We start from the raw sequence: 21,869 nt of genomic DNA on the forward strand, positions 1-21,869 counted from the left end.
AATAAAAGGGCAGGATTCCGAGCCAGGTAGAAGGACAGAGAGTCTGTGAAAGCACTGTTTGGTTCAGGGGACGTAGCCAGGAGGCCAGCAGTGCAGGGCAGGGTGTATGAAGTATTTATTATTGGTGTCACTCTAACTCTCTCCAGATGGCCTGCCTGCTCCTTGCAGCTCAGAGAGTGTCTGCGGGGGTTCTCTTCGTGGCACTCTGGGGCACGGTGGTGGGTGACAGGCTGCTGGTGGTGCCTCAGGATGGAAGCCACTGGCTTAGCATGCGGGACATAGTTGAGGCTCTTGGGGCAAGGGGGCATGAAGTCGTGGTGCTGGTACCGGAAGTCAACTTGCTCTTGAGAGAATCCAGGTTCTACACGAGGAGAATCTATCCTGTGCCGTTTGACCAGGAGGAGCTGAGAAATTGGTATCGCAGCTTTGGAGAGAAGCACTTTGCTGACAGGTCCTGGCTGAGCGAGCCTCTGACAGAATTCTGGAAACTCATGGCTATGAGGGACATGTACTTCATCAACTGCCAGAGCCTCCTGAGACACCGCGACACCTTGGATTTCCTCAAGGCGGGCAAGTTCGATGCTCTTTTCACAGACCCGGCCTTACCCTGTGGTGTGATCCTGGCTGAGTACCTGGGCCTGCCCTCCGTGTACCTGTTCAGGGGCTTCCCCTGTTCCTGGGAGCATTGGTTTGGCAGAAGCCCCAACCCGGTGTCCTACATCCCCCGGTTCTACACTAAGTTCTCCGACCAGATGAGCTTCCCGCAGCGCGTGGTCAACTTCCTCGTTAACTTGCTGGAGGTCCCTCTATTTTACTGTCTGTATTCGAAGTATGAGGACCTGGCCTTGGAGGTCCTCAAGAGGAAAGTGGACCTGCCCACCTTATTTCAGAAGGACCCCGTGTGGCTGCTAAGATACGACTTTGTGTTTGAGTACCCCAGGCCGGTGATGCCCAACATGGTGCTCATTGGCGGGATCAACTGCAAGAAGCCGGATGTCCTGTCTCAGGTGGGTGGGTGTGCTTCTTGCAGGCAGACACTGCTCCTCTGGGCTCTGTCTTCTCCCACTCATTTGCCTCCCGTCCCCTGGGAGCAGAAATGTTGTTGGGGAGGGGATGCCAGGCCTGGACCAGCAGGGCTGTGGGGGACCTGAGGCCAAGGTGACATGCAGGTGTTGCAATGACTCAGGGCTCATGCCTGGTGACAGCCATAGATACGCAGATACACTTAGTTTGTTCTGGGGCCAGTCCCAGGATCATTGCAGCAATGGCATTGCAGTCCAACAGAGGTGAAGGCTTGACCAAGGCAACGTGTCCTTTTTGAAACCCACTCTCCCAACTCTGTCCATGCTTTGTCCCTGGGTCCGAAGGCAGGCGGGAGCAAACCCACAGGCCAAATCTCTTCTTTTCTTTTTTGGAGTTGTTTTACGCAATTATTTTTTTTTTAATTTATTTGTGATCATGGGGAAAAAGAAGAGAGGGAGAGGAGGAGAGGGAGAGAGAGAGGTAGAGAAAGAGAGAAACACAGGGAGAGAGGGAGAGAGAGAGAGATCTCACATCCCTGGATTCACTCCCCAAATGCTAAAGGCAGCCAGGGCTGGGCCAGGCTAAAGCAGGAACAGAGCCAGAGCCAGGTCTCCAAATCCATGTGCTCTTCTTTGGGAACAGGTATCCCAATTGGCATCTTAACCACTATACCTCCACAGTCCTGTTTTTATATGGCCCACAAGTAGGAATGGTTTTCATACTTGTCCAGGGAGGAGCTCAGGCATCTCAGAGGACTGCCTGGTTGCTTCTGCCTATGTTGGCTTCCTGGCTAGTGACTTCCACTGTGAGAGACAGAATCAAGGAGCAGCCCTAGGTGTTCTGAAACCTCGTCCCCCAGGTCTTCCCAGGGCCGACTCTCCAACCGTGTGCACCTTCATCAGCCCCAGGAGAGGTCTGATGGGGCCAGCATCTCCCCTTGCCTCTGCAGCCTTTCCATCTTCCTCTCTTGTCCTTTTTTCTTTCCTAGAATCACACACAGTTTGTGTAAGAAAGAACATTTGTCTTTAGATCCTTGCTCTCTGCCTCCAGGGGCTCGAATTCTATTTGCACATCGGTAGAGCCCCATCTTTCCCATGGTTCACCTCTCGTCCTGTTAGGAGGCTCAGGTTCCAAGTATCTCAATGTTTGGAGGAGAATTTAGCCTAACATTTCATTATTAGAAGAGCCACTGGAGTATTTTTCTGAGAACCAAGGAATTGTGATAAATCCTAGTTTCTTCCTCTTGTAGTGCAAAGAACCACTGAAATCTTTAAAGGCCACGCTGTGTCTTTCCTGTTAGGACTGCGAAGAGCTTGGAGCCAGGTGGAGGCAGGAGCCTGAGCTCTGGGGAGGAGCACATTTTCTTGGCCCAGCCTGCTCTCAAGGAGGGGCTGGAGAGCTCCCCCTGCTGGATCCAAGGACCCCTCCCTCGTTCCCATTATGTTAGAGCAAGAGACTCAGGTTAAGAACTGCAAGGTTGGGGGTTGGGGGCGGCCAGCGTGTGGCGCTGTGGCATAGTGGGTAAAGCTGCGCCTGCAGTGCCAGCATCCCATATGGGCACCAGTTCGAGTCCTGGCTGCTCCACTTCTGATCCAGCTCTCTGCTGTGGCCTGGGAAAGTAGTGGAAGATGGCCCAAGTCCTTGGGCCCCTGCACCCAGGTGGGAGACCCGGAGGAAGCTCCTAGCTCCTGGCTTTCGCCCTTGCAGCCAAATAGGGAGTGAACCAGCCGATGGGAGACCGCTCTCTCTCTCTCTCTCTCTGTCTCTGCTTCTCCTCTCTGTGTGTAACTCTGACTTTCAAATAAATAAATAAATAAATCTTTTTTTTTTTTTAAACAGCTGCAAGGTTTGAATTTGAATCCAGCCCTGTGACTGATGCAAATGGTGGCTTAGTTCCAAGCTTTCACTTCTCTATCTGTAGAATGAGAACACCCAGGGAGGTGTGGATGGGTGAGAGTCAGGATAGATGAGCAAGGCCAAGAGGAGGCAAGACAGGAACTCACAGCCAGAACAGGTTTATGCGGGGCAAACCTGGCAGGGAGTGACTATGGCAAGTGCAGGGAGTGGACACACAGAGCTCTCTTACAGGCTGGGGCAGCTGAGGGTCCTAAGCTGGAGGGCATTACATGGGAGTGAGCTGGTTTGCTAGGGTTTTCCGCAGGCACAGGCTTTTCAAACTTAGCTGGCCTTCCTCTCTGCTGGCTGGTTGGTTGGTTGGGGGAGAATGCAGGGGGTGGGGCTGAGCTGTTGGAAAAGAATGCAAGGGGTTGCTTTGTGTTCTCCCCCCAGCAGCAGGTAAGAGCAAGTTCATGGGAGAACTCTGGCAGCCATGGAAGCAACAGAACGGAGGTGGGGCCACTTGGGCTAGAATCCTTGGACTGACCCTCACTTGGGAGAGCAAACCAAAGCACCCAGCTGGGTGGTGAGGGGGACTGCGGTTCCCTCTGCCCAGCCTCCCTACAGTGGTCTCTGCAAGTGATGCTGGTCCAGGCTGAAATGTCAACATTTCTTGATTAAGCCAAGAGGGAAACAAATCCAAAAATGCCATGTCATCCTTAACAGGCACTTTTCAAAAATGCATGACCCAGGCCAATGTCTCCACACCTGGAGAAGAATGAAAGGGGTAGGGTAGAGAACAACAGGGTATGAGATTGAATTTGATTTAGGGACAAGGGGTCAATTCTGATTTTATCTATCTTTTGGGCAGTGAGCTAGAATGACTGAGACTCGTGTCTTCGTTCCATCAATCCTGACTCTGAGTATAGAAAAGGAGAGAGGCACTGGTTTCTTTCTGGTTGCTTCCTGCTGTTCTGGGTGTAGATGTGGGGCAAAACCTATACTCAGGATCAGATTGCTTGAAGAAGGAGACAAGTCTGTTGTTCCTGTAGATGGCTTGAGATAGAGCCGTCATTTGTTCCTGCAAGAACCTTTGGACTATGTTAATTATACATTGTAGAAATAGTAGCGCTATGAGTATGATGATAAAAGGAGATATTAGAGACATTGCCCATGGTGGGAAAGATGGCCAAAACGAGGCAGAGTGACCTTGAGAATACATCTCACTAGCACAGTTTTTATGCGTTTGATCCCATGTCTTACCATACCCAATTTATTGGTGTAAAAATTCGATCCCATCTCATTTAATGAAGTACAACGTTCCTCTTACCATACCCAATTAATTGGTGTAAAAGCCAAAAAGAGGCAAAGTCTACCTTCTTGGCTTTGAGGAGGTCTAGCTTCCAGTGGTTCTGGATTTCTACTCCTGCTCATGAATCCACTTGAACCTGGAGACAAGACAGCTTCTGTGCTAGGTCATTTGTGTTTTCTTTGAGATTGGCTGATAAATCTTCAATTTTATTTGGCTTGTCTACTGAAATGGCCAGTCTGGACATTCCAGTTGCATTTCCTGTTTCTCCAGCGAGATTATCAAGGAGGTTAAGTCTGAAATCTCGTGATGTGGTATGTTAGAGGGTCAGAAAATAGAGATGGGTCTAGGGTGTAGGACGAAGGAGGAAGTAGGATGGCAAGTGTACAAGTCCCTGTGCAGTGGTGGGGAGGCAGATGCACGCCTGGTTACAACCTTTATGGGTTCATGTGGCAAGGGATAGGATGAGTAAATGCCATGGCAGCCACTTCCACTGGGTGTGAGGAGTGGTGGTGGCCAGTAGGGGTTGGGCCTGGAAGGAGGACATGAGGTCACAGGTGTCGTGGGGCAAATGAACCCACATTGTGGGAAGAAGGGAAGGAAGTGTGCGTGATGCGTAAAGGGGCTTGACTGCTTAGTGAGGCTGTAGCAGAGATGCCTTGGACAGGTCTAACAGGTGGATCCTTTATACAATACCAGCGTTTCGTCCTCCAGCCATGCCAGCATTTCTTCCAGGAAGCTCCAACAGAGATCTATGTCCTGGGGTTCTGCCAGGAAGGTTCTGGTCCTTGTAATATAAACAAGTCCATGGGCCTTTCCCAGAGCAGGGTGGGGATGGGGAGAGCTTGCCAGCCGTCAGAAGAGGAATGTGTGCAGATCCAACATGAGAGACATTGGGATTATCTTTAAAAAATAGGCTAGAAGAACTACTGGTGAGAGGTATGTAAGGCTTTTGGGAGGAAATGTGGGGCCTTGGAACCACAAACGGGGACCAGGTTAGAAGCAGGAGATAGCAGAGAAGCATCCTACCAGAAGAGGAACAGAGTGCTAAGAGCCGTTTGTTAAGACAGGCCAGCCTGTGGGGACGATGGCTGTCAAGCCTATGGCAAAGGTTAGGGCTAGGACCGCGGCTACAAAGAGTAGCAGAGGGTGACGATGCATTCCAGGATGAAGTATGAACGGAAGGGAAAAAGGAGTTCTGTGCAGGTGTGAAGTGCCAGGGATCTGCCTGGAGCCAGCACTCTGACACAAGGTCGGGAAGGTAGATTGGTGTGAGACTGAAATGAGATTCAGGGACAAGGGAGAAATGCTGATTTTATCTGTCTTTTGGGCATTGAGCTGCAATAGCTGAGATTTGTGTCTTAGTTCCATCAAGTGGGAGGGAGGCCCAGGACAGTGTCTGAGCACTGCACTGGATGGGGTGGGGGCTACTCCAGTGGCCAAGCAGGTGTGGTGCACCTGGCACGGCAGCAGGAGCAGGGGCCCTGTGTGATGTGGCCTGCACCCCTGAGTTGACTGGGGTCTGTGCAGCAGACTGCAGTGGTCTGGGGCAGCACTGCACCTCCAGAACCAACAGGAGCAGGGCAGGTGTGAAGCCCAGCTGCACCTGGGGTGTCTGGGGTGTCTGGGGTGTCTGGGGTGTCTGGGTCAGGTCTCTCGAGCTGCCCAGTGGGCTGGCTCTCCACTTTGTGTGCACTGCTCTCCAGCACACTCCCACAAGTATTGCAGCCAAATAGTAGTTTTTTTTGTTTCTGATCCTTCTTTATCAGGGGGTAGCTGAGCTGCCTATAATCAGCCATCTCCCCCAGAGAAGAAAGAGTTAATAGATTTACCAGATTAGGGCCCAGCAGGCAGAGAAGTGAATTGGCAGCCAGGGTATTGGCAATAGGTCAGTTGCAATCTGTTAAAGAGAGGTTAGAAGAGAAGTGGCAGGTGTTGAAATAAAATGAGTGTTGACTACCTTGTTTTGGGAGTAGTCAGGAAAAGAAAGGCATGAAGTAGCATGCTCCCGGGGGACAGCACAGGGGCAGGTGCGTTTGTCCAGGACCCGGCCGTCAGATCCATCTCTCCTTGGTGGAGGCAGAGGGTAGGGCCATCATAAAAGAGAGGGTAGGTTTATTGCACAATGATTTGCTTAGGGAGCACACTGTGTCTACCATTGTTGTGCTGCTTGATAAGTAGCCTGGTGACGACAACATGAAGGTTGGAAAAGCTCAGGTAGGAGCACAGGCTGGTGTGGCCAGTGCAATGAGCTGCCCTCCCGGGGCTGGCGGGGCTGCAGCTCTTGCTGTGTGCGGTGCCCTGGGCTGAGGGCAGCAGGGTGCTGGTGGTGCCTTGGAGGGCAGCCACGGGCTCAGCATGCAGAAGGTCCTGCAGGAGCTCCAGGCCCGAGGCCACCTGCCCGTGGTCCTGGTGATACAGCAGAGTCAGTATGTCAGAGGAGAGGCCCCTTTCACTCTGAGAACCTGTGCCGCTCCTCTCACGCAGGATGAATTTAATCATGTGTTCTGGCAGCACCATCAGAGGGTCTTTGAAACACAAAGTTTTCTGAAGCGGTTTTGGAAAATGCAGCAAGCCGGAAAAATGCATCCATGATCTATTCCCAGTCATGTTCAGAGCTATTGCATAACAAAGCCCTGGTGAGGCGCCTGGATGACAGCTCCTTTTATGTGGTTTTCACAGGCCCCATGGTCCCCTGTGGGGCACTGCTGGCTAAGCACCTGTTCATTCCTGCTGTGTTTTTTCTGCTGACCCCATGACCAGCCTCTCCTCACCTGGCATCGTTTCCAAAGTTGGATCTATACCTTTACCAAGAACTTTGGAGATATCCTACATGGACCCTGAGTACAAGCTCGGTTTTGTTTCATAATTTCTGTGGTGAACCTTTTTTTTAATATTTATTTATTTCTGGGCCAAGCCTCTGCCTTTGGCACCGGCATCCCATATGGGCACCAGTTCGTGTCCAGATGCCTCACTTCTGACCCAGCTCTCTGCTATGGCCTAGAAAAGCAGAAGAAGTCGAGCCAAGTGCTTGGTCCCCTGCACCCACATGGGAGACCTGGAAGAAGCTCCTGGCTCCTGGCTTCAATGGGCTCAGTCCCAGCCATTGCAGCCATCTGGGGAATGAACCGGCAGATGGAAGAGCTCTCTCTCTTTCTCTCTCTCTCTCTCTCTCAGCTCCTCATTTCTGTAACTCTGCCTTTCAAACAAATAAATAATTAAACCTGTAAAAAAATTTTATTTAGTTCTTTTGAAAGAGTTGCAGAGAGAGAGAGAGACAGACAGACAGACATCCAACTTGCATCCACTGTTTCACTCCCCAGACAGCCTCAAAGGACAGCACTGGGCCAGGCTGAAGCCAGGAGTTTCATCTGGGTCTCCCACATGGGTGCAGGGGCCCAAGCACTCGACTCATCTTCTTCTGCTTTTCCCAGGCCACTTCCAGAGAGCTGGATCGGAAGTGGATCAGCTGGGACACAAACCAGTGTCCATATTGGATGCCAGCATCGCAGGCGTTATCTGCTACGCCACAATGTCAGCCCCTGTGAATCCTCTTTTTTGAGAGAAGATTCTTTCCGTTTATGTCATATTCATTTAATTTATACTAACTTCAATGACTTTATAGTTTTGTACGCATCTTTCTTCCCTTCTTGTTACTAATGTGTGCACTATTCCAAAGGACTCTAAACTTTGCTTTTATTTTAAAAAAAATTAAAAAAAATTTCTTAGTATGTATCTCATAAATACACCATCAGGAACACAGTTCTTCTTCCCACCACACCCGCCCGCCCTCCCGGTTCCTCCCCCTTCCTCCTCCCTCTCCTGTTTAGTGCAAGAAAGAGAAAGAAACAGAAAGAAAGAAAGGAAAACAAAAAAAGGGAAGAATGGACTATAAGAGCTGAGAGAACTGTTTCTCAGTGGTCTAGACCAGGGCTGTTCTATGTTTTTGCTTCTCAAAGGTGATTTCACTTTTTCCCCCCTCCCTCTTTTCCCTTCCTTCTCCTTCTTTCCTTTTAGAAACTTAATTCTCTTTCAAGAGGAACCCAAGGAAGGTACAGCTCTTGTGAGCTCTTAGACATAACTAACTTATGAGACATAGTATTATCCTCCAATTAATACCCTAAATAGAAGTGATTCTTAAGAACAATTTTACTATTAGGTCTCACAATACAACTCTTTGAGGACAGAGGTCCTGCATGGGAAGTTGGTGCACAGTGACCCTTGTTGTTTATTTAACAAATAACACTCTTGGCAATGACATCAGTGATCACCCAAGGCTCTTGACATGAGCTGCCTCGGCTATGGAAGCCTTTTGGATCCATTGGCTCAACAAGGCCATAAGCAAAGTGCACCTTCTCTCCTCCCTTCAGAGAAAGGCACATCCTTCTTTGGGGGCCACTTCTTTCCGCTGGGGTCTCACCCACAGGGGTCTTGCATGTAGGACATTTTATTTTCCAGAGTATCTTGGCTTTCCATGGCTAAAATGCTCCCCCTGGACTTGCAGCCAGACTAGAATGCCCTTAAGGCTAATTCTGAGGTCAGAGTGCTACTTAAAGCAATGGTTATTCTGTGAGTCTGCTCTATGGACTTCTCCCTATGTTGGACATTCACTCCTTTGTAATTCTGTCTGTTGTTGTTTCCAAACACTTAGTCCTATTTATATGATCACTGTAACACTTGATCCTATCTATATGGTCACTTTACTGCTTATTTCTAACCATTTGATCTTTGTAACACTTAAGCTGCTATTTTTGTCAGCCAGCTTAAGGGATTTTTGGGTCCTATGGCTAGTTGTTAAGCTGTACTCATGGAAGTCATTCCATAGGAATGTGTGTAGGACTATTCTGCTTTGCAGTTGCAAACTTCATGCATTTCACAATTACAACTTTAGGATCTTGGTGATTCTTCCCACTGTGTTCACCCTTCCACCTACACTCCCACCCCCTTCCTCTTCCCTTTCCTTTTCTCACTCTTCTTCTTTACTAAGATCAGTTTACATTTAATTACGTATATAGATGATTAACTCTATGTTAAGTGTAGTGTTCAATGAAATCATATGAAAGAGAAGATAAGGAAAATATTAGAAAGGAAAAGATAAACAAAATATAGAATTAGAAGCTTTTTCTCAACAGTTGAGAGAAGGCTGTTCCAGATCATTGCTTCTCAAAGTGTCCACTTCATTTTACATGTTGTCCTTAAAGTACTCTGTTAGTTATCACAGGTCAGGGAGAACATATAGAATTTGTCCCTTTGGGACTGGCTTGTTTCACTAAGTATGATGTTTTCCAGTCTCATCCATTTTGTTGCAAATGACAGGAGTTCATTGTTTTTACTTCTGTGCAGTGTTCTATGGTGTAGATATCCCACAAATCTTTCTCCAGTCTTCCGGTGATGGGCATTTGGGTTGATTCCATGTCTTTGCTAATGTGAATTGAGCTGTGATAAACATGGAGGTACAGAGAGCTCTTTCATATGTTGATTTCATTTCCCTTGGGTAGAGTCCCAGGAGTGGGATGGCTGGGTCATATGGTAGGTCTATATTCAGATTTCTGAGGTATCTCCATACTGTCTCCCACAGTTTCCATTCCCACCAACAGTGGATTAGGGGACCTTTTTGTCCACATCCTCACCAGCAATTGCTGTTTGTTGATTTCTCTATGAAAGCCATTCTAAGGGAAGAGGGGGAGGGTGATGTGAAACCTCATTGTGGTTTTGGTTTTCATTTCTTTGCAGCCTGGGATCCTGAGCATATTTTCAAGTGTCTGCTGGCCATTTGGATTTCCTCTTTTGAAAACTGTCTTCTTAAGTCCTTTGCCCATTTCTTAAGCAGATTGTTTTGTTGTTGTTGAGTTTCTTGATCTCTTTATGTAGCCTGGATATTAATCCTTTATCAGTTTCATAGTTTGCAAATATTTTCTCCCATTTAGTCAGTTGTCTCTTCACCTTGCTGATTGTTTCTTTTGCAGTGTAGAAGCGTCTCAATTGGATGTAATCCCATTGGTTGATTTTGGCCTTGATTGCCTGTGCCTCTTGGGTCTTTTCCAGGAACTCTTTGTCTGTGCCGATGTCTTGCAGAGTTTCCCCAATATTCTATAATAATTTGGCGGTGTTGGGTTGTCGATTTAGGTCTTGAGTTCATTTTGAGTGGATCTGGGTGAAAGGTGTCAGGTAAAGGTCTTGTTTCATGCCTCTGCATGTGGCAATCCAGTTTTCCCAGCACCATTTGTTGAAGAGACTGTCCTTGCTCCAGGGGTTGATTTTAGCTCCTTTGTCAAAGAGAAGTTGGTTGCAGATGCTTGGATTGATTTGGGGTGTTTCTATTCTGTTCCATTGGTCTCCTCAAACTTTTTTCATGTCTTTGTGGTGACAGCATTCAAAATCTTTTTCTTCTAGCTGTTTTGAAATATATCACACGTGATCGTTGCCTATGGTCACGCAACTGTGCAGATGAACACCAGCACTTTTCTGCTAACTGGAACTTGTTCCCGCTGACCAGTCTTTCCCTAACTCTCCCTCTCCTCTACTGCTGTTGGTGCTTAGGAACTGCTGTGCTGCTCTCAAATTCAGTGAGGTCAATTTTTGATATTCTACCTATGACTGAGGTCAAGGGGTGTTTGTGTTTCTGTACCTGGCTTGTTTTGCTTAAAACTAACAACCTCCAGTTCCATCTACATTTTCACCAATGACAAGGTCTAGTCCTTTTTTTATGGCTAAATCCCAGGGGGTCTTCAAAAAATTTGTGGAAATTGCCAGTTATGAAAAACCATGTGTGCATTCCAGCAATCTTTGTAACAAAATGAACTTGTGTCTTCATTGCATTTTCTGCAACCTTTGGGAAGTACCCTTGATGGAACAAAGACATGATCCGCAGCCATTCTATCTAGTTCCTTGCCCTAAATCGGATAAAATCAGAATTTACATCTTATCCATACATCCTTTGAATTTATCTCTTATCCCTGCATCCCAATTCAGTCTCACAAGCTGTATGGTCCCCAGCCTGCCCCCTGCATTGTTCTCCAGGTTTGGAAGGCAAATCAAGCTTGAAGAATCTGTATAGAGCAACTCAGATCGATGAGTCGCTCCCCCTCCCCTGCAGACCTCTAGCCCACCCTAAGATACCAAAACCCCAGCCCTCTGGTGTCTGCGCCCTCTACCATGTGTTCAGTCTGTGTGCACGCTGGCAGTTGGTCACTGATCTCTGCCATTTATTTTTCTTGAATAAATTCATTTTGGCTGTGAGTTCATCTCCTGTCTCAGTTCTGCACCCCCTTTCCTTATAACCCTCATAGTATTCGTGTGTGTGTGTGTGTGTGTATACACTCACACTCAAACACACAGACACACAAAATTTTTCTTTTTTTAAAGATTTACTTACTAACTTGAAAGAGTGACACAGAGAGAGAAGGGTCGGGGAGGGAGGGAAGGAGAGAGAGAGGGAGGTAGGGAGGAGGGGAGGGAGGAGGAATTGTTCACACCCCAACAGGCCAAAATGGCCAGAGCTGCAGAGATCCGAAGCCAGGAGCCAGGATCTTCTTCTGGGTCTCCCATGCGAGTGCAAGCACCCAAGTGCTTGGGCCACCTTCTATTGCTGTCCCAGGCCATAGCAGAGAGCTGGATCAGAAGTGGAGCAGCTGGGTCTTGGGTGCCAGTTTCAGAGATTGTTATGCCATATGGTAGTTCCAGCTTTAATATTTTTTGGGAATATTCCATCCTGTTTCCCATGATGGCTATAATAATATGTACTCTTGTAAATAGCGTTTAAGTGTTCTCTCTTTTCCACATCCTCACTGGCACCTGCTATCTTTTGCGGAATTTGATAATAGTCATTCTAACTAGAGTGAAGCAATATTCATTGTGGTTTAAATTTATGTTTCCCCAGTGATTAGTGATGTTGATTTTGTGTGTGTGAGGTTGTGTGTGTGTCTTGGATGTTTGTCTTTTCTTTTGAGAAATCTCCATTCATGTCACTTGGCCAACTTACAAGCATGTTATTGGTTTCTTGGTAGTAGGTTGCTTGAGTTCCTCATACATTCTGGATATTAACTCCTTTTTAGATGTGTAGTTTCCAAATATTTTCTTCCATTTTGTATGTTGTTTCTCCATTCTGTTGATTACCTTCTTTGAAGTTTTTCACTTAGAGGTAATCCCATTGGGCTGTTTTTGGTCTTATTTCCTCCTAATGTGGTCTTATTAGAAAAAAAAAAAAAAAAGAGAGGCAGCTTCCCAGTTCAATGTCATGAAGCATTTCTCCAATGTTTTTTCTGATGTTCACAGTGTTGTGTCTTACATGAACTACCGTGACCCATTTTGAATGGACTTTTGCATGTGTAGGTCTATGTCCCTCTTCCCCATGTGGATATCCAGTTTTCCCAGCACTACTAATTGAAGAGACTGTCCTTTCTTCACTGTGTGATCTTAGCACTTTGTGGAAAATCCCTTGGATATCAGCGCCTGGGTTTCTTTCTAGGCTTTCTATTTTGCCACATGGGCTTTTGTAAGTATTATTATATCAATGCTATGTTGTTTTGATTGCTATAAGTACAGCATATTTTGAGGGAGACAGTGTAGTGCCTTTGCTTTTTGCTCAAGATTGCCTTAGCTATTGAGGGGATTTTGTGATTTCCTATGAATGTTAGCATGGCCTTATCTTGTTCTGTGAAGGAGGCCATTGGTGTTTGATAAGGATTATGTTGAATTTATAGACTGCTCTAGGCAGTGTGGACATTTTGACAATATTGCTTCTCCCAGCGCACGGTCACAGTTATCATTCCTTTCTTGTGTGTATTCTCTTCAATTTCTTTCAACAACTTTTCGTCCTCTTTATTGTGCTTTTTGTTGCTTTGGTGACATTTATTAGTATTGTCTTCTTGTTGCTATTGTAAATGGAGTTGCTGATTGCTCTTCTTTTTCTGATAACGCTCTATCACCACATGGAAATGCTACTGAGTATGTATGTTGACTATGTCTCCTTCCACATTGCAGAGTAGATTTATTTGTTCTTTGTTTTTTGGTAGGGTTTTTGGGGTTTTCTATCTTTGATCACATTATCTGAAAACAGTGGCAATTTAGTTCTCTTCTTTCCAATTTGGATGTATTTTGGTTTTTTTCTTTGCTTGCTAGCCTGGTAGAAATTCCAGGCTATGTTAACAAAAGTGATGGAAGCTGACATCCTTTTTCACTCTAGCTTTGGAGATCAGTTTTCCCTCATTCCGTATGCTTTTGTTGGTGGGCTTGTTGTGTATGTTGAGGTATGTTCCTCCTTAGATAATTGCTTGAGAACTTTTAGCATGAAAGGGTGTTGAATTCTGATGAGTACTTCTCTGTCTACTGGGATGATAAGAGGATTTTCATCCTTCATCATATTGGTGAGGGTTATCATATTTATTATTCTGTGTGTGCTGAACAGTCCTTGCATCCCTCGAAAGCATTCCGTTTGATCATGGTGAATACTCGTTTTAAAGTGGTGTTGGAATAGTTGGCTCAAAATCACTTTGTTTAGAATTTTTGTCCCTGTGCTTTCCTGAACGTTGTTGAATTTCCTTAAAATAGCTGTTTTGAATTCTCTGAGAGATCACACACAACCATTGCTTTATAATCAGCTTCTAGGAGCTTTCTTTTGTCTATTGGTGAGGTCCTGGTTCCCTGACTCTTATGGGTGTGTGGCAACATTTGCACATTAAAGGATTTGGTAATTTCCCCAGTGTTTGCAATATGACTTTGTGCCTGACCTTCCAGAAGTGCTTAGCATGGTGTTGATTTTGTTCCCTGAGCTGTGGTGGCTGGTGCTATGTCAGCATTCAGTGCCATGCTGAAGTTGCTAGGAGTTTGTTGTGTGACTGTTTTCACTCTGTCAGCATCAGAGAGAGCACCGACTCCAAATCTGTGGCAAATCCATGGGTTCTTCCACAGGGACTTGGGGAGGGTAGTGCATCCCCACTGTGTCCACCAGACTCTCCCCGAGTCTGTAGGATTACGTTCAGTATTAAGATTCATCATGGTGGGCCCAGCTCTGAGTTCCAAGCAAGGCCTGCAGTTCCTTCTCTGTTCTACTCCCCAGGAGGTGGAGTCTTTCTCCACCTGTGCTGACAGAGGTGGGGTAGGGATGGCCAGGCAGTCACTTGAATGCTGTGGCTGGCTGTGAGCTGGGATGCACCTGGAGCTCAGGTCATTGGGGGTGGAAGTTACCTTGGCTTCTTCAGTGCCCCCACCCCTCGGTAGGCCACCTTGTCATCCAACCATCACTGTGGCAACCAGACTTTCAGAGTGGGAGCTCCATTGTGCTGCTTTGAATCTTGAATGTGTTACCTGTTAATGCTTCTTTATTCTTGTGAGAAAAGTTTTTTAAAAAAATGGGAGAAGCATTCGCATTCACTCATGGATGGCCAACACCAATGATGAGGAATGCAGGGGGTTTCAGAGCTGGCAGAACGGTGGGTGGGGAGGATCCTGGATCTTTCCAAATTGCCCTGAGACTGTTGCTAAGAGTATGTCAGAGGGAGAGGCAGATGGGAGGAGGTGAAAATGTAAACTAAAATCTCAGGTGAAAGCTCTTGCGGCTCCAATTGCTTAAAAAATGGTTAAAGTTTAATTTAGGTTCATTCAAATAAAAGGGCAGGATTCCGAGCCAGGTAGAAGGACAGAGAGTCTGTGAAAGCACTGTTTGGTTCAGGGGACGTAGCCAGGAGGCCAGCGGTGCAGGGCAGGGTGTATGAAGTATTTATTATTGGTGTCACTCTAACTCTCTCCAGATGGCCTGCCTGCTCCCTGCAGCTCAGAGAGCGTCTGCGTGGGTTCTCTTCGTGGCACTCTGGGGCACGGTGGTGGGTGACAGGCTGCTGGTGGTGCCCCAGGATGGAAGCCACTGGCTTAGCATGCGGGACATAGTTGAGGCTCTTGGGGCAAGGGGGCATGAAGTCGTGGTGCTGGTGCCGGAAGTCAACTTGCTCTTGAGAGAATCCAGGTTCTACACGAGGAGAATCTATCCAGTGCCGTTTGACCAGGAGGAGCTGAGGAATCGGTATCGCACCTTTGGAGAGAAGATCTTTACTGACAGGTCCTGGCTGAGCGGGCCTCAGACAGAATTCAGGAATCTCATGGTTGTGATTGACATGTACTTCATCAGCTGCCAGAGCCTCCTGAGACACCGTGACACCTTGGATTTCCTCAAGGCGGGCAAGTTCGATGCTCTTTTCACAGACCCATTCTTACCCTGTGGTGCGATCCTGGCTGAGTACCTGGGCCTGCCCTCCGTGTACCTGTTCAGGGGCTTCCCCTGTTCCCTGGAGCATGGGTTCGGTGGAAGCCCCAACCCGGTGTCCTACATCCCCCAGTGCTACACTAAGTTCTCCGACCAGATGAGCTTCCCCCAGCGCGTGGTCAACTTCCTCGTTAACTTGCTGGAGGTCCCTCTATTTTACTGTCTGTATTCAAAGTATAAGGACCTGGCCTTGGAGGTCCTCAAGAGGAAAGTGGACCTGCCCACCTTATTTCAGAAGGACCCCGTGTGGCTGCTAAGATACGACTTTGTGTTTGAGTACCCCAGGCCGGTGATGCCCAACATGGTGCTCATTGGCGGGATCAACTGCAAGAAGCCGGATGTCCTGTCTCAGGTGGGTGGGTGTGCTTCTTGCAGGCAGACACTGCTCTTCTGGGCTCTGTCTTCTCTCACTCATTTGCCTCCCGTCCCCTGGGAGCAGAAATGGTGGTTGGGAGGGGATGCTAGGCCTGGAACAGCAGGGCTGTGGAGGACCTGAGGCCAAGGTGACACGCAGGTGTTGCAATGAACATTCAGGTGTTGCAATGACTCAGGGCTCATGCCTGGTGACAGCCATAGATACGCACATACACTTAGTTTGTTCTGGGGCCAGTCCCAGGATCATTGCAGCAATGGCATTGCAGTCCAACAGAGGTGAAGGCTTGACCAAGGCAACGTGTCCCTTTTGAAACCCACTCTCCCAACTCTGTCTATGCTTTGTCCCTGGGTCCTAAGGAAGGCGTGAAGAAACCCACAGCCCAAATCTGCATGCAGTCCTTTTAAAAATATATACTTCTATGGTGAAAGAATGGAAATAGGGATATAGATACAGTGCACCATCCATGGGGTTCACTTCACGCATGCCTGCAAAGCCAAGTTAGAAAGCGCTGAAGCTGGTGTGGAGCTGGAACTCAGGAACTCTGATGTGGGATACAGTTGTTTCAAGCTTCATGCCCACTACTGTGTCAGACACTTGTACCCACAGACCTGTTTTTAAGTAGCCCAGAGCTAACAATGGCTTTTATAGTTTCAGAGGGAGGTTGAAAACCAGCACCAGCACCAGCACACAGAACTTGCGACTGAGCTGTGTGTGGCCTGCAAAGCTGACTGCTCACTGCTGGGCCAGTGCAGACAGGTGTGGGAGCCTCAGACCTCAGGGACTGTTCCTAGATGGCCCCCTGATAAGTGGGGCACAGTGCCCAGAGTCACTTTGGAAAATCAAAACCTCTGAGTTGCTTTTGTAAAGTATTTGTACCTTTGAAAGTTGTCAGACCACTCCATCTTCACGCCAGAATTTCCTTTTCAATGCATTTTTCATCGGAATGAGTCTCAGACAGTCCCAGAGACCTTTCCCCCGTGTCTTCCACACTGAACACTGGACACAGGTCCCGTGAGACAGAGGGGCAGGAGGCTGAGCACAATGAGATGGGGTCCAGGGAGCCCACGTTGTGAAACAGAAACTCCGAGTGTCAGGAAGATTCAACCAGAGGTTTATGAGTACAAGAGATTTGTATGTTATTGTCTGTTCAAAGGGATTTCTTCTTATCATGAAGAAACATGGGACATGAGAAGGAAAACACTGTCGTCTTGTTACCTTGGTCCCACATACTTTTTCTGTGAAAAGAGTTGTCTGCAGTGACATTTGAAACCAGAGCAATGAAGGGTGCGGTCTCCATGCTGCCTCACCTGCATGTCATTGTCATCTTATATGGCCTTAAAAAAAACTACTTATGTTATAAAGGATATTCATTAGCTTGGACATTTAGTTCTTAGCAACTGAATCAAGGTGGTCAGAATCAACTTTCCTTTTCAAGTAATCAAACAATTTCAACACTATGAAAAAGCATTCCCTTTGGAGTGATGGAAATTGTTTTGGTACCAAATAGAGGTGACTGTTCATGCCATTGTGGATGTGCTAAATGCCACGGAATTGTTCACATTAAAATGACTAATGTTACCTTACATGATGACAACTCAGAAGATTACCAAAAAAAAAAAAAAAAAAGAACATGGCCGGAGCCTTGGCTCAATAGGCTAATCCTCCACCTTGCGGCACCGGCACACCGGGTTCTAGTCCCGGTCGGGGCACCGATCCTGTCCCGGTTGCCCCTCTTCCAGGCCAGCTCTCTGCTGTGGCCAGGGAGTGCAGTGGAGGATGGCCCAAGTGCTTGGGCCCTGCACCCCATGGGAGACCAGGATAAGCACCTGGCTCCTGCCATCGGATCAGCGCGGTGCGCCGGCCGCAGCGTGCCTACCACGGCGGCCATTGGAGGGTGAACCAATGGCAAAAAGGAAGACCTTTCTCTCTCTCTCTCTCTCTCTCTCTCTCTCTCTCTCTCTCTCCACTGTCCACTCTGCCTGTCAAAAAAAAAAAAAAAAGAACATGCATCATATTTATAAAACTAAAGCCCTGATTCATAGCTTAAAAATAGGTTCCTCATTAGGCAAATAACATAAGCAGACGCTACAAATACCAAACACAGCACAATGGCCTGTTAAACTTTGACTTAACTTCAGAAACAACCAAAGAAATTCATGTTAAGAAGCAATGAGGGGGCCGGCGCCGCGGCTCACTAGGCTAATCCTCCGCCTTGCGGCGCCGGCACACCGGGTTCTAGTCCCGGTCGGGGCACCGGTCCTGTCCCGGTTGCCCCTCTTCCAGGCCAGCTCTCTGCTGTGGCCAGGGAGTGCAGTGGAGGATGGCCCAAGTGCTTGGGCCCTGCACCCCATGGGAGACCAGGAGAAGCACCTGGCTCCTGCCATCGGATCGGCGCGGTGCGCCGGCCGCAGCGCGCCTACCGCGGCGGCCATTGGAGGGTGAACCAACGGCAAAGGAAGACCTTTCTCTCTGTCTCTCTCTCTCACTGTCCACTCTGCCTGTCAAAATAAAAAAAAAAAAAAAAAAAAAAAAAAAAAGAAGCAATGAGGGGCCAGTGTCATGGTGTAGCAGGTAGAGTGGCCGTCTGCAGCGTGGGCATCCCATATGATGCCAGCTTGAATCCTGGCTGCTCCATTTCCATTCCAGTTCCCTGCTATGGTCTGGGGGAGCAACACAAGTTGGTCCAAGTTCTTGGGCCCCTGCCATCCATGTGGGAGACCTGGAAGAAGCTCTTGGCTCCTGGCCTTAGCCTGGTCCCTCCCTGGCTGTTGCAGCCATTTGGGGAGTGAACTGGCTGATAGAAGATCTCTTTCTCTCTCTCTCTGTCTCTCCCTCTGTGACTCTGACACAAATCAATAAATACATAAATCTTTTTAAAATAAATAATGAAGTTCAATTTTGCCTATCAAATTGGGAGAAAGTAGTGTTTTTTAGGTAACTATAAGCTATAATAGTATAGCCTAAACAAATATACGTAGGGCTGTGACTTCAGCTTCTACCTCTGAAAGTGAGGCTGACGGCTTTCTTGCCCCTTCTCTGGTTGTTTCAGGGTCAAATAGGACAGCAAGTGCTCTGTAGACTGGGGAGCCATGGCCCTTATTCCTCTCTTCCATGGAGACTTCTAGCTCAATATAGGCCAAAACTTTTGGGAGGTGATGAAAACAATGTGGGTTTCTTGCAACATTCTTTCAGGAGCATTTTTCCAGAAAACTAGGTCCCAATTCCTCAGGACTAGTTCTTCCATGCCCACATTTCCTTCTCTTGTGTTCCAGAATCTTCTAAAACAGTAGTTCTCAAATGAGGGTGGGGGAGAAAGGGGAAAGTGATTTTGTCTCTAGTCACCTTTGGTGTCACCATTAGAGGAGTGATACTGCCCTCTAGTAGACACAGGTCAAGGATGTTGCTACAAAAAGTTCATTGCACAAGAAATATCCACCTACCCACAGTGCACAATATCCACCTACCCACTCCCAGCAAAGTAATCTGACTCAAGAGGTCCATGGTGCTGAGGTGGAGAGACTCTGCAATGAGGACCTTCCAAGTGCGTGTCTTCCCAAGAGGGCTCCCAGCCAGATAATGAGGGGGACAGCAATTCCCTCTGCCCACCTGCCATTCATCAAGTCTCCCTGCAGGGGTCTCTGCAAGTGATGCTGGTCCAGGCTGAAATGTCACAAACCCCAAAATGCCATGTCATCCTTAACAGGCACTTTTCAAAAATGCATGACCCAGGCCAACGCCTGCACTGCCTTTAATATGCTGCCCTTATTTCAAAATCCTGTGTTTATCTTTATGATTGATTCTTGGACATTATCAGAGAAGTGGAAAATTTTGACAGCAGTGTTGCTGTTAATGAGTAATGATCTAAAAAGTAGTTAAATGCTATTGGATTCAGGTTTTTTTTTTTTTTTTTTTTTTTTTTTACAGGCAGAGTGGATAGTGAGAGAGAGAGACAGAGAGAAAGGTCTTCCTTTTTGCCGTTGGTTCACCCTCCAATGGCCGCTGCGGCCGGCATATCTCACTGATCTGAAGCCAGGAGCCAGGTGCTTCTCCTGGTCTCCCATGCAGGTGCAGGGCCCAAGCACTTGGGCCATCCTCCACTGCCTTCCTGGGCCATAGCAGAGAGCTGGCCTGGAAGAGGGGCAACAGAGAGAGAATCCGGCGCCCCAACCGGGACTAGAACCCAGTGTGCCAGCACCGCAAGGTGGAGGATTAGCCTGTTAAGCCACAGCGCCGGCCGGATTCAGGGTTTTTAATAAAAGAATACCAAACCCCAAAACTTGGTCTTTAATTTATAATCTATGATTAAGTAATTATTCATGATTAAGGCCTAATTAATGACTTAACAATTTGATTCATAATTCAGGTATATTTAGAGTGTCAGATTTTCAAATCCAAAAAATGGTTTTTGGATGTCTTATTAAGTGGATTTTTTTTAAAAAAGGTTTTATTGGCCGGCACCATGGCTTAACAGGCTAATCCTCCGCCTTGCGGCACTGGCACACCGGGTTCTAGTTCCGGTTGGGGTGCTGGATTCTATCCCGGTTGCTCCTCTTCCAGGCCAGCTCTCTGCTGTGGCCCGGGAAGGCAGTGGAGGATGGCCCAAGTCCTTGGGCCCTGCACGCCATGGGAGACCAGGAGAAGCACCTGGCTCCTGGCTTCGGATCAGCGAGATGTGCCGGCCGCGGCGGCCATTGGAGGGTGAACCAACGGCAAAAAGGAAGACCTTTCTCTCTGCCTTTCTCTCTGTCTCTCTCTCTCTCACTATCCACTTTGCCTGTCAAAAAAAAAAAAAAAAAAGGTTTTATTTATTTATTTGAAAGGCAGAGTTCCAAAGAGAGGGAGAGACAGAGAGAGCTCTTCCATCAGCTGGTTCACTCCCCAAATGGCTGAAATGGCTGGAGCTGGGCTGGTCTGCAGCCAGGAGCCAGGAGCTTCTTCCAGGTCTCCCACATGGGTGCAGGGGCCCAAGTATTTGGGCCATCTCCCACTGCCTTCCCAGGCCATTAGCAGGGAGCTGGATCTGAAGTAGAGCAGCTGGGACTTGAACTAGTGCTTATATGGGATGCCTCGGGCAGAGGCTTAATCTACTACACCACAGGGCCTGCCTTAAGTGAATTTTTTTTCTAAGAAAGCAGCTTTGTTGGGATATGATCACATGCCATGCAATTCAGTCATTTGTCATTCACAATTCAGCTGACGTAAGTGTCTTCAAAGGTTTGTGCAACCTTTACCAGAGTCAGCTTTGGAACATTTTTAGTCACTCCCCATGGATGCCCCCTACATGATGAGTCAGAAAAATCCATGGACATGGAATAAAAGACAAGTTGATTTTGGAGAGAAGTTGTAAAATCCATGCACACAAAGGGCCTTCCAAAAATTTATGGAAAAGTATGTATTTTGAGAAAACTATAAGCAAATTACAAATTTGTTTTGGGGCCAAAATGGATGTATCCATCCTGGTTTCCTTGCATTCTCTCCTTACGCACTATTCTGGCTCCTCCTCCTTTGTGCCTGTGCTGTCATTGTCAGGTTCACTATACTTCTCTGTTAGAGGACCTAGTTCATTATTCTAGGTGCATGGTTTTTTAGAACTTCTTTTATTTTATTTTTATTTTTGCCAGGCAGAGTTAGACAGTGAGAGAGAGAGAGAGAGACTGAGAGAAACTTATAGACAGTGAGAGAGACGGATAGAAAGGTCTTCCTTACGTTGGTTCACTCCCGTAATGGCTGCTGCGGCCAGTGCTGCACCGATCCAAAGCCAGGAGCCGGGTACTTCCTCCCAGTCTCCCATGTGGGTACAGGGACCCAAGCACTTGAGCCATCCTCTGCTGCCCTCCCTGGCCACAGCAGAGAGCTGGACTGGCAGAGGAGCAATTGGGACTAGTGCCCAGTGCCACAACCGGGACTTGGACCTGGGGTGCTGGCGCCACAGGCGGAGATTAGCCAAGTGAGCCACAGCGCCGGCCCTTCTATTTTTTAAAGATTTGTCTACTTATTTGAAAGTCAGAGTTACAGAGAGAAAGAAAGAGAGAGAGGGAGGGAGAGAGAGAGGTCTTCCATCTGCCGGT

General features: G+C 47.6%; 2 protein-coding genes across 3 annotated transcripts in view; both read left to right on the forward strand.

Moving 5' to 3' along the window:
* The window catches only part of LOC133761011 (UDP-glucuronosyltransferase 1-6), a 215,355-nt gene that overhangs the window by 125,571 nt on the left and 67,915 nt on the right, over nucleotides 1-21,869 (forward strand). Inside the window, exon 1 of one of the 2 annotated variants that reach the window (XM_062193673.1) lies at nucleotides 14,806-15,777. The exons of the other annotated variant lie outside the window; for it this stretch is intronic. Within the exon in view, the coding sequence (XP_062049657.1) occupies nucleotides 14,917-15,777 (861 nt within the window). The 5' untranslated portion in view covers nucleotides 14,806-14,916. Of the gene's footprint in view, nucleotides 1-14,805; nucleotides 15,778-21,869 lie in introns of those variants that run through there. 2 annotated transcript variants of the gene reach the window in all.
* Nucleotides 46-2,977, forward strand: LOC133757696 (UDP-glucuronosyltransferase 1-6-like). The gene is made up of 2 exons (XM_062188386.1): nucleotides 46-1,007; nucleotides 2,945-2,977. The coding sequence occupies exons 1-2, from the start codon at nucleotides 147-149 to the stop codon at nucleotides 2,975-2,977; spliced, it is 894 nt and encodes a 297-aa protein (XP_062044370.1). The 5' UTR covers nucleotides 46-146.

This window comes from Lepus europaeus, chromosome 1 (genome assembly GCF_033115175.1).
Source record: "Lepus europaeus isolate LE1 chromosome 1, mLepTim1.pri, whole genome shotgun sequence".
Lineage (NCBI taxonomy): Eukaryota > Metazoa > Chordata > Mammalia > Lagomorpha > Leporidae > Lepus > Lepus europaeus.